General features: G+C 43.4%; 1 protein-coding gene across 2 annotated transcripts in view; it reads left to right on the forward strand.

The window, feature by feature from the left end:
* LOC124038175 (protein quaking-like) overlaps positions 1–12,500 on the forward strand; it is a 120,747-nt gene that overhangs the window by 79,993 nt on the left and 28,254 nt on the right. For both annotated transcript variants that reach the window (XM_046353704.1, XM_046353702.1), the window contains exon 4: positions 2,064–2,207. In XM_046353704.1, coding sequence (XP_046209660.1) covers positions 2,064–2,207 — 144 coding nt within the window. The remainder of the gene's footprint in view (positions 1–2,063; positions 2,208–12,500) is intronic.

Raw genomic sequence — 12,500 nt, forward strand, 5'->3', positions numbered from 1 at the left:
TATTTTGGAGTGAGTAAATTACATGCAATACTGACAAATCATTGGTCGTTGATCATATTTGACCGCTGACCCCCGTCAAAACATATATGGGGCCTGTTTCTGCCGACATGTGCATATTACCTCAGTTACCTCAACTAACTTGTGCCCCTGCCCGTTGACTCTCTACCGATACACGCTGTATGTAGCCTCGCTACTGTTATTTTACTACTGCTCTTTAATTATTTTGATTTTTTTTACATTTTCAAATGTTTTACTTATCTATTTCTTTTTACTTGGCACATATTGTTCTTAAAACTGCATTGTCGGTTAAGGGGCTCGTAAGTAAGCATTTCACTGTAACGTCTACACCTGTTGTATTTGGTGCATGTCACAAATACAATTTGCTTTGATTCCCAAGACACAGATTAAGCCTAGTCCTGGACTAAAAAGCTCTTCTCCATTGATAATCTGTTAGTCCTGGACTAAAAAGCTCTTCTCCATTGATAATCTGTTAGTCCTGGACTAAAAGCTCTTCTCCATTGATAATCTGTTAGTCCTGGACTAAAAGCTCTTCTCCATTGATAATCTGTTAGTCCTGGACTAAAAAGCTCTTCTCCATTGAGAATCTGTTAGTCCTGGACTAAAAAGCTCTTCTCCATTGATAATCTGTTAGTCCTGGACTAAAAAGCTCTTCTCCATTGATAATCTGTTAGTCCTGGACTAAAAAGCTCTCCTCCATTGATAATCTGTTAGTCCTGGACTAAAAAGCTCTTCTCCATTGAGAATCTGTTAGTCCTGGACTAAAAAGCTCTTCTCCATTGATAATCTGTTAGTCCTGGACTAAAAGCTCTCCTCCATTGATAATCTGTTAGTCCTGGACTAAAAGCTCTCCTCCATTGATAATCTGTTAGTCCTGGACTAAAAGCTCTTCTCCATTGATAATCTGTTAGTTCTGGACTAAAAAGCTCTTCTCCATTGATAATCTGTTAGTCCTGGACTAAAAGCTCTCCTCCATTGATAATCTGTTAGTCCTGGACTAAAAAGCTCTCCTCCATTGATAATCTGTTAGTCCTGGACTAAAAGCTCTTCTCCATTGATAATCTGTTAGTTCTGGACTAAAAGCTCTTCTCCATTGATAATCTGTTAGTCCTGGACTAAAAAGCTCTTCTCCATTGATAATCTGTTAGTCCTGGACTAAAAAGCTCTTCTCCATTGATAATCTGTTAGTCCTGGACTAAAAAGCTCTTCTCCATTGATAATCTGTTAGTCCTGGACTAAAAGCTCTTCTCCATTGATAATCTGTTAGTCCTGGACTAAAAAGCTCTTCTCCATTGATAATCTGTTAGTCCTGGACTAAAAAGCTCTCCTCCATTGATAATCTGTTAGTCCTGGACTAAAAGCTCTCCTCCATTGATAATCTGTTAGTCCTGGACTAAAAGCTCTTCTCCATTGATAATCTGTTAGTCCTGGACTAAAAAGCTCTTCTCCATTGATAATCTGTTAGTCCTGGACTAAAAAGCTCTTCTCCATTGATAATCTGTTAGTCCTGGACTAAAAAGCTCTTCTCCATTGATAATCTGTTAGTCCTGGACTAAAAAGCTCTTCTCCATTGATAATCTGTTAGTCCTGGACTAAAAAGATCTTCTCCATTGATAATCTGTTAGTCCTGGACTAAAAAGCTCTTCTCCATTGATAATATGTTAGTCCTGGACTAAAAAGCTCTTCTCCATTGAGAATCTGTTAGTCCTGGACTAAAAAGCTCTTCTCCATTGAGAATCTGTTAGTCCTGGACTAAAAAGCTCTTCTCCATTGATAATCTGTTAGTCCTGGACTAAAAAGCTCTTCTCCATTGATAATCTGTTAGTCCTGGACTAAAAAGCTCTTCTCCATTGAGAATCTGTTAGTCTTGGACTAAAAAGCTCTTCTCTATTGAGAATCTGTTAGTCCTGGATTAAAAATCCCTTCTCCAATGAGAATCTGTTAGTCCTGAATTAGGTTTAATTTGTGTCTGGGAAAACGGCCCAAGAGGTACAGCCTCTGTCTGGACTTGTTTTGAACTCTTTTCCTCCATTCCCCCCCATCAGGAAGAGCAGAACCGCGGCAAACCCAACTGGGAACACCTCAACGAGGACCTGCATGTCCTGATCACAGTGGAGGACGCACAGAACCGCGCTGAGATCAAGCTGAAGCGGGCTGTGGAGGAGGTCAACAAACTACTGGTGCCTGCGGTGAGTCAGTAGCCACGTGTCACTTCCTGTTGCTGAGGGCCCATGATGCAGGGCTGAGAGGAAGCTCTCAGAAATGTCACCAGTCAGATGTGTTTATTTAAAGACCTGAGATTGATGTCATAAGTGTTCAAACATCAAGTGGTAAAAACGGATTGGTGTTACTTCGCTCTGGACCACATTCCTGTGCTAACAGAGTCATGTGCCGTAATGTGCGTGAAAAGATGGTCATCACACTTCCTATTTCCTTCAAATGTGCTGAAATTGTAGAATCGGCTCGGTTGATTGGTCATGCAAGCAGTCAGCTGTATGTCATTGACGACAGATACTGTACATGACTACAGATAATGTACATGACGACAGATACTGTACATGACGACAGATACTGTACATGACTACAGATAATGTACATGACGACAGATACTGTACGTGACGCGTGTACGACAGATAATGTACATGACTACAGATAATGTACATGACGACAGATACTGTACATGAAGACAGATACTGTACATGACGACAGATAATGTACATGACAGATAATGTACATGATAATGTACATGACGACAGATAATGTACATGGCGACAGATAATGTAATGTACATAATGTACATGGCGACAGATAATGTACGTGACGACAGATAATGTACATGACGACAGATAATGTACGTGACGACAGATAATGTACATGACGACAGATAATGTACGTGACGACAGATAATGTACATGACGACAGATACTGTACGTGACGACAGATAATGTACATGACGACAGATACTGTACATGACTATAGATAATGTACGTGACGACAGATAACGTACATGACGATGGATAATGTACATGACGACAGATACTGTACATGACGACAGATAATGTACGTGACGACAGATAATGTACATGACGACAGATACTGTACATGATGACAGATACTGTACGTGACGACAGATACTGTACGTGACGACAGATACTGTACATGACGACAGATAATGTACATGACGACAGATACTGTACATGACTACAGATACTGTACGTGACGACAGATAATGTACATGACGACAGATACTGTACATGACTACAGATACTGTACATGACGACAGATAATGTACATGACGACAGATACTGTACATGACGACAGATAATGTACATGACGACAGATAATGTACATGACGACAGATACTGTACATGACGACAGATACTGTACATGACTATACTGACGTGACACAGATACTGTACGTGACTACAGATACAGATACTGTGACGACAGATACTGTACGTGACTACAGATGACTACAGATACTGTGACTACAGATACAGATACTGTACATGACTACAGATACTGTACATGACTACAGATACTGTACGTGACGTGACTACAGATACTGTACTACAGATGACGTGACAGATACTGTACATGACTACTGTACATGACGACAGATACTGTACGTGACTACAGATACTGTACATGACTACAGATACTGTACGTGATGATACTGTACATGACTACAGATACTGTACATGACGACAGATACTGTACGTGACTACAGGTACTGTACGTGACGACAGATACTGTACGTGACTACAGTATATCCCCAAATCAATAAACCACGTGTAAACATACAGCGGTTTCTTTTACAGAGAAATCAATACCAAAGATGTTGCTTTTTCAATCATGTTCATTTGTTTGTGTGTGCATGTGCGTGCATGTGTGTGCATGTGCGTGCATGTGTGTGCATGTGCGTGAGAAGGAAAGAGAGGGAGAATGAGAGAGAGAGATCATGGGGAATGGTATGTTTTTGCTGATCCACACATTCTCCCTTTCATTTCCTCTTTTGTCCCCTGAAATAGGAAGTGAGACTCTTCATTGGCGAAAAGGGGAAGTTTAGGAAGGAGCCTGTAGGATGGGGTAATCCCCTGAGTCTGCCATCTCAGTCTGCCATCTCAGTCTGCCATCTCAGTAGAGGGGGACTATTTTAGTTTGTGAAAACATGGCTACTTAAAGGATCCACACTTGCTTTTTGTCCGACTGCCCAAATGCCTCGTGGTCGAAATAAATCTGTGTCATAGGCAGAGGGATTGAATGATGATTAAATAGTGGTGAAAGAGGATCATGGGTGAATTAGTCAAGTCTGTACATTCACTCCTGGAGGAATCTTTGTATCATATTACATGGGTCCTTCTCTGAGACCCTCACCACGGTAGATGAATGACCGATGTTGAATGTGTGGCAGCCGACAGTATACTTAGTTGAATGTATCAATGCATAGCAACTAGCCAGGCCAGTTCATACACAAAGTCCTCTAACCTACCTGTTGGTGTTTCTTGTAAGTGAAAAGTGGTTTCCTGTCTGTGTCTGTCAGAAGTCCATTTTGGAGAGCATGACATTGGAGGACCTCCATAAGATCATGTGATTGGCCGGCTGGCTGACCCTATCGGGTCATGGGTGCTCTCTGGGTTATGAAAGTTGTCGTACACAGATCGTGACAGGCTGCTAACACAGAGAGCATGGTCGGTGTAGCTGTCCTCGTTTATCAAATAACCACTCAACCATTAATGAAGAACACAAGACAAGCGAGGCCAGGCATCTGGGGGACCTGTGTGTGCGTATGCGCGAGGAACAAGCAATGTTGTATTTACTGTTGGTCGGAGCTGTAATGAGCAGGAGAGGTTACAAACTTTAGTTACAGTTGAAGTCGGAAGTTACATACACTTAGGTTGGAGTCATTAAAACTCGTTTTTCCACAAATTTCTTGTTAACAAACTGTAGTTTTGGCAAGTGGGTTAGGACATCTTCTTTGTGCATAACACAAGTAATTGTTTCAACAATTGTTTACAGACAGATTATTTCACTTATAATTCACTGTATCACAATTCCAGTGGGTCAGAAGTTTACATGCACTAAGTTGACTGTGCCCTTAAACAGCTTGGAAAATTCCAGAAAATGTCATGGCTTCAGAAGCTTCTCTGATAGGCTAGTTGACATCATTTGAGTCAATTGGAGGTGTACCTGTGGATGTATTTCAAGGCCTACTTTCAAACTCAGTGCTTCTTTGCTTGACATCATGGGAAAATCAAAAGAAATCAGCCAAGACCTCAGAAAAAAATTGTAGACCTCCACAAGTCTGATTCATCCTTCTGAGCAATTTCCAAATGCCTGAAGGTACCACGTTCATCTGTACAAACAATAGTATCTAAGTATAAACACCATGGGACCACGCAGCCGCCATACCGCTCAGGAAGGAGACAATTTCTGTCTCCTAGAGATGAACGTACTTTGGTGTGAAAAGTGCAAATCAGTCCCAGAACAACCGCAAAGAACCTTGTGAAGATGCTGGAGGAAAGGGGTACAAAATTACCTATATCCACAGTAAAAGAGTCCTATATTGACATAACCTGAAAGGCCGCTCAGCAAAGAAGAAGCCACTGCTCCAAAACTACCATAAAAAAGCCAGACTACGGTTTGCAACTGCACATGGGGACAAAGATTGTACTTTTTGTAGAAATGTCCTCTGGTCTGATGAAACAAAAATAGAACTGTTTGGCCATAATGACCATTGTTATGTTTGGAGGAAAAACGGGGAGGGTTGCAAGCTGAAGAACACCATCCCAACCGTGAAGCACGGGGGTGGCAGCATCATGTTGTGGCGGTGCTTTGCTGCAGGAGGGACTGATGCACTTCACAAAATAGATGGCATCATGAGGTCGGAAAATTTTGTGGATATATTGAAGCAACATCTCAAGACATCAGAAGTTAAAGCTTGGTTGCAAATGGGTTTTCAAAATGAACAATAACCCCAAGCATGCTTCCAAAGTTGTGGCAAAATGGCTTAATGACAACAAAGTCAAGGTATTGGAGTGGCCATCACAAAGCCCTGATCTCAATCCTGTAGAACATTTTTGGACAGAACTGAAAAAGTGTGTGCGAGCAAGGAGGCCTACAAACCTGACTCAGTTACACCAGCTCTGTCAGGTGGAAATGGCCAAAATTCACCCATCATATTGTGGGAAGCTTGTGGAAGGCTACCTGAAACGTTTGACCCAAGTTAAATCATTTAAAGGCAATGCTACCAAATACTAATTGAGTGTATGTAAACTTCTGACCCACTGGGAATGTGATGAAAGAAATAAAAGCTTAAATAAATCATTCTCTCTACTATTATTCTGACATTTCACATTCTTCAAATAAAGTGGTGATCCTAACTGACCTAAAACAGGGAATAATTTTTACTAGGATTAAATGTCAGGAATTGTGAAAACTGAGTTTAAATGTATTTGGCTAAGGTGTATGTAAAACTTCCGACTTCAACTGTAGTTGGAAGCAGGGCTGATATGGAGGAATTGAATCACTCACTGCAAATGAGGTACAGATTAGAGATGACGTGACGTGATCACACGCCAGAGATTGAGAGTGTAGGTTTGTTGTAGAGTTTTTGAAAGTTTGTATTTGAAAGTTTTCAAACCACAACATTTAGGATTTTTTTTAACCTCAAGTACAGAAACCTTTCAAGCACTTTTTTTGCACTGAAAAAGATTAGAAGTTTGCTTGATGGCCAATGTATTTCATTTTTTTTCTTCAAAATCGAACTTTATTTGTCACATGCCGCGAACACAACAAGTGTAGACTTTACCGTGAAATGCAACTTACTTACAAGCCCTTAACCAACAGTGCAGTTCAAGAAGAGTTAAGAAAATATTTATCAAATAGACTAAAATAAAAAGAAAGAATAAAAAGTAACACAATAAAATAACAATAACAAGGCTGTATACAGGGGGTACCGGTACCGAGTCAGTGTGAGGGGGTACAGGTTAGTTGAGGTCATTTGTACATGTATGTGGGGGTGAAGTGACTATGCAAAGATAATAAACAGCGAGTAGCAGCAGTGTACAAAAAGGGAGGAGGACGACGACAATGAAAAGTATTATTTTCACTTTTTCATTACTTAGATTTTTATTGTCGAGTCTAGTTTGTTGAAAATGGCTGTTTTTAAAGACCGTGAAGGGATGTGGCATATTTGCAGCTCTGCCTTGGTACTGCAGAAATAAATCTACGACTCCATCTTACTGGGCTGTCATGACAACTGCCATCTGTAATTAAGAAAGTATACACTACCGGTCAAAAGTTTTAGAACACCTACTCATTCACTGTTTTTTCTTTCTTTATCCTATTTTCTACATTGTAGATGTCACGTTCGTTGAACAGAGGAGACCAAGGCGCAGCGTGATATGAATACATCTTCTATTATTTATTAATGAAGACGAACACTTAGCTTCACGTTTGTTTTGTTATTTTGTATAGTTTGCTATCATACAAAAGTGCAGACACAGGCAACTAGACAAAAACACATACATCACCCATGTCACACCCTGACCTAACCAAAATAATAAAGAAAACAAAGAATACTAAGGTCAGGGCATGACAGTAGAATAGTAGTGCAGACATCAAAACTATATTTGAGATTCTTCAAATAGCCACCCTTTGCCTTGATGAAAGCTTTGCACACTCTTGGTATTCTCAGATTCACCTGGAATGCTTTTCCAACAGTCTTGAAGGAGTTCCCACATATGCTGAGCACTTGTTGGCTGCTTTTCCTTCATTCTGCATTCTAACTCATCCCAAACCATCTCAATTTGGTTGAGGTCAGGTGATTGTGGAGGCCAGGTCATCTGATGCAGCACCATCACTCTCTGTCTTGGTCAAATAGCCCTTACACAGCCTGGAGGTGTGTTGGGTCATTGTCGTGTTGAAAAATAAATGATAATCTCACTAAGCCCAAACCAGATGGGATGGAGTATCGCTGCAGAAGGATGTGGTAGCCATGCTGGTTAAGTGTGCCTTGAATTCTAAATAAATCACAGACTGTCACCAGCAAAGCACCCCCACACCCGGTTGGAACCAAACATCTCCAATTTGGACTCATCAGACCAAAGGACAGATTTACACCAGTCTAATGTCTATTGCTCTTGTTTCTTGGCCCAAGCAAGTCTCTTCTTATTATTGGTGTCCTTTAGTAGTGGTTTCTTTGCAGCAATTCGACCATGCAGGCAGGATTCACGCAGTCTCATCTGAACAGTTGTGGTTGAGATGTGTCTGTTACTTGAACTCTGTGAAGCATTTATTTGGGCTGCAATTTCTGAGGCTGGGAACTCAAATGAACTTATCCTCTGCAGCAGAGGTAACTCTGGGTCTTCCATTCCAGTGGCGGTCCTCATGAGAGTCAGTTTCATCATAGCGCTTGATGGTTTTTCAACTGCTCTTGATGAAACTTTCAAAGTTCTTAAAATGTTCCTTATTGACAGTCCTTCATATCTTAAAGTAATGATGAACTGTCATTTCTTTTTGCTTACAAATTAACTTTGGAGAAGGTACACCTGCTAATTGAAATTCTTTCCAGGTGACTACCTCATGAAGCTGGTTGAGAGAATGCCAAGAGTGTGCAAAGCTGTCATCAAGGCAACGGGTGGCTATTTAGAGAATCTCCAATATAAAATATATGTTGATTTCTTTTTTTCTTACTACATGATTCCATATGTGTTATTTCATAGTTTTGATGTCTTCACTATTATTCTACCATGTAGAAAAGTGTACACGTAAAGAGAAACCCTGGAATGAGTAGGCGTGTCCAAACTTTTGACTGGTACTGTGTGTATACAGATTATTCGGGATCTCAATTTACTGTTGAGATTTAGAATAGTAGAATCCGCAAGTTGTAATTGCGAGACTTGCCAGTGCATCAGCATCCCTCTTGTTACATGTCACTCACTGACAGTCGCTCAATTAGGCCTCGTCAGCTAACATTTTTTCGATTGGTAAATGAGTCTAGTTAGTCTAGCCTACTATCTAAATGTGTAGTAATCGTGGCTGAATTACCGACTGGGAACACAGGGGCCCTGACCTCCACTGATCCTTGTTGTTGTTAGTCACCCTCACTCAGATGTCATAGTAACGTGGCATAATGTGTAGAATTGCGGGAAATCAACTTTAAAACATAACGTTTTGCTCTCCGCCGTCATGTGGGTTTCCCGGCCGTCCAAAACTGATTTGCCTGTGACAAAATCTCGCTTAGGCTTGTTTGCGTGTGTGCGTACGTGTGTGTTTGCGTGGATATGTGCCTGCTTGTGTGCTTATGCCTGCGTGCTTGTGTTAGTGTGTTAAAAGGGCAAATATCAAATACTATAACACTTCAAAGCCAGTGTGGGATGTTGTTTTTCTCCAAATATAGCTTTTTAGTGTTTTGAATTGTATAGAAATGCAGTAAACGAGCTTTAACTTCCGGACCTCACTAAAGCATATATCCTGGCAGCCCTCTGGCCACCTCCAATAGAGATGTCATCTCCATTTGGCCCCAGGCTTCCACCACAACAGACATTAGTGTTCTGGCTATCAGAGTAGAGATATCAGCATCCTAAAGGTAAAACCACCGTCTCTGTAGCCCCCACGGCTCCGAAGCCCACCACACCCGCCTGATGGTATCTCTACCCTCCACTTTTTCCTCTACCCTCTCCCTCTCCTCAAGCCCCTAACCCCCCTTCCCCATCTCCACTTCCCTCAGCCCCTCTCTCCTCTTCCCCATCTCCTCTTCCCTCAGCCCCTCTCTCCCCTTCCCCGTCTCCTCTTCCCTCATCCCCTCTCTCCCCTTCCCCATCTCCTCTTCCCTCAGCCCCTCTCTCCCCTTCCCCCGTCTCTTCCCTCATCCCCTCTCCCCCTTCCCCATCTCCTCGTCCCTCAGCCCCTCTCTCCCCTTCCCCGTCTCTTCCCTCATCCCCTCTCTCCCCTTCCCCATCTCCTCTTCCCTCAGCCCCTCTCTCCTCTTCCCCGTCTCTTCCCTCATCCCCTCTCTCCCCTTCCCCATCTCCTCTTCCCTCAGCCCCTCTCTCCTCTTCCCCGTCTCTTCCCTCATCCCCTCTCTCCTCTTCCCTCAGCCCCTCTCTCCCCATCCCCGTCTCTTCCCTCATCCCCTCTCTCCCCTTCCCCATCTCCTCTTCCCTCAGGCCCTCTCTCCCCTTCCCCGTCTCCTCTTCCCTCAGGCCCTCTCTCCCCTTCCCCGTCTCCTCTTCCCTCAGGCCCTCTCTCCCCTTCCCCATCTCCTCTTCCCTCAGGCCCTCTCTCCCCTTCCCCGTCTCCTCTTCCCTCAGGCCCTCTTTCCCCTTCCCCGTCTCCTCTTCCCCCAGCCCCTCTCTCCCCTCTACCATTTCCTTTTTCCCTCCAAATATCTTGAAATCACATCACCTGGTGAGAGCCATAATAGAACATCTCTATGCTGAGAACATCATCATCATCATTATCAGTAGCAGTCCATGTGTGCTTGCAGCATTCAGTGACTAGCACCGGTGATAAGGGTAATTATCAGCACTGGCATTGTAGCATGAGTAAGACCAGTCCCCTGTGTGATTATGCCAGTACTACTCCCTCTGCAGTTTGCCACTGAGCCATACAAAATTAGGGAGACATAATCGTGTGTGTGTGTGTGTGTGTGTGTGTGTGTGTGTGTGTGTGTGTGTGTGTGTGTGTGTGTGTGTGTGTGTGTGTGTGTGTGTGTGTGTGTGTGTGTGTGTGTGTGTGTGTGTGTGTGTGTGTGTGTGTGTGTGTGTGTGTGTGTGCGTGTGCGTGTGCGCAACGTTCTGACTCACTCAGGTCGTAAGTCGGAATATTCCTCCAAAAGTCTTTGACTCCAATTCTCTGGATGCACCTTACTCAGAAAGTGCCTTCAGTGGTACATATGATTTGTAGGGACATTGTGTCTTTGGACTGTCCTCCAGCCTGTCAGACCCCTCTATCTGTCCACTGGTTGCATTAACCTCTACACTGACCTTAACCATGTGAATCATCCCCATCACTTTCATGCATTTAACCCTTAAACCGCCTCCCTTAAACCAGCGAATCACAAAGACTCACGTGCTCAGTTCCTCAGTCAGTAAATGGGAGGAAGTGCAACTTCAGCACTAGGCTGTATGTGTGCATGCGCCAGATAAGAAAAAGTTGACGTCATAGGTATTATAAGCACTCATGCCAACAGCAAACTCTGCCATCTTCTGCCACCTGCTGTAATCAGTCCCTGCAGGATTGCAATTTTTTGTAAGTTCATTGATTGGTTCAAATTGCGAGCCCTCTTTTTGTAGTGCGGTGGTCAGACAGTTTTTTTATCCAGTAATATTGCAGTGATTTGATTGTTATATGTGGTAATAGTGCAGGGATTGGTCAAATTTGCAAGCCCTCATGTAATATGCAGGCAATTGTTGATTTTGCACGCAAAAAAAAGGTTTTTGCGGAATTGCTAAATCCTGGAGGGACTGGATAGTGCTGTCACAGATAGGACTGGAGGCTCTCTCTGCTGCCTGTCTCTCCCTGTGCATCCCCAGTAGTAGCAGCAGGAGCACAGTATACTCAGAGCCTAAACCGTCGGGTGCTGAGGGGACCAGCTTTAATTAAAGTCCTGTCTATCAGCAGGGCCCCGCAATGGCTCCTGGCCCCTACCACTGACAGATAGAGGCAGGCTCTAATTGCCAGGGCCCAAAGATAAAGTGGAATTCAAATGGTGTGTGTGTGTGTGTGTGTGTGTGTGTGTGTGTGTGTGTGTGTGTGTGTGTGTGTGTGTGTGTGTGTGTGTGTGTGTGTGTGTGTGTGTGTGTGTGTGTGTGTGTGTGTGTGTGTGTGTGTGTGTGTGTGTGTGTGTGTGTGTGTGTGTGTGTGTGTGTGTGTGTGTGTGTGTGTGTGTGTGTGTGTGTCCATAGGCTTGACCAGCTGTGCAAGTATAGTGTTTGAGCAAGCACACACACTATGTCTGGGACTCAGACCTCCTGCCGCCAAGCCCAGCCTGTCAGTCATGTCACCTCCTTAGCTCCTAGCCGAGGAGGAATACTGGATCTACACTTGACACTTTTTATTAAACACTTTTTTTGTCCCGAGGGAAACACTGAGCGCTTCGCACCATTTCTTGGTTTTGTCGCGCCCCCCCCCCCCCCACACACACACGTCTTTCTCCCTTTGTCTCCCTCGCTCTCCGTTTCTCACTCTCACTCTGTCACACTCGTTTTGAAACTCACATACTCCACTCTGTTCATAAACTGTAATCGTGCACCCGCACACACACATACTCACATCTAGACACACGTGTTCTCTTCTCTGAGAAGGCCTTGAGTGCTGCTGAGATTCTAGGAGGCTGGGTGCATCGGTCCAAGGCCCAGGCCACTTGTGAATTTGAGTCTGCATCTGCAAGTGTCCAGTGGAGGGATTTCCCAGCATGTTCCGTTCCGTGGGGGTTTGTCACAGACAGCTGACACATTGTCGACAGCATTAAATAT

This window comes from Oncorhynchus gorbuscha, linkage group LG06 (genome assembly GCF_021184085.1).
Source record: "Oncorhynchus gorbuscha isolate QuinsamMale2020 ecotype Even-year linkage group LG06, OgorEven_v1.0, whole genome shotgun sequence".
NCBI classification, from domain to species: domain Eukaryota; kingdom Metazoa; phylum Chordata; class Actinopteri; order Salmoniformes; family Salmonidae; genus Oncorhynchus; species Oncorhynchus gorbuscha.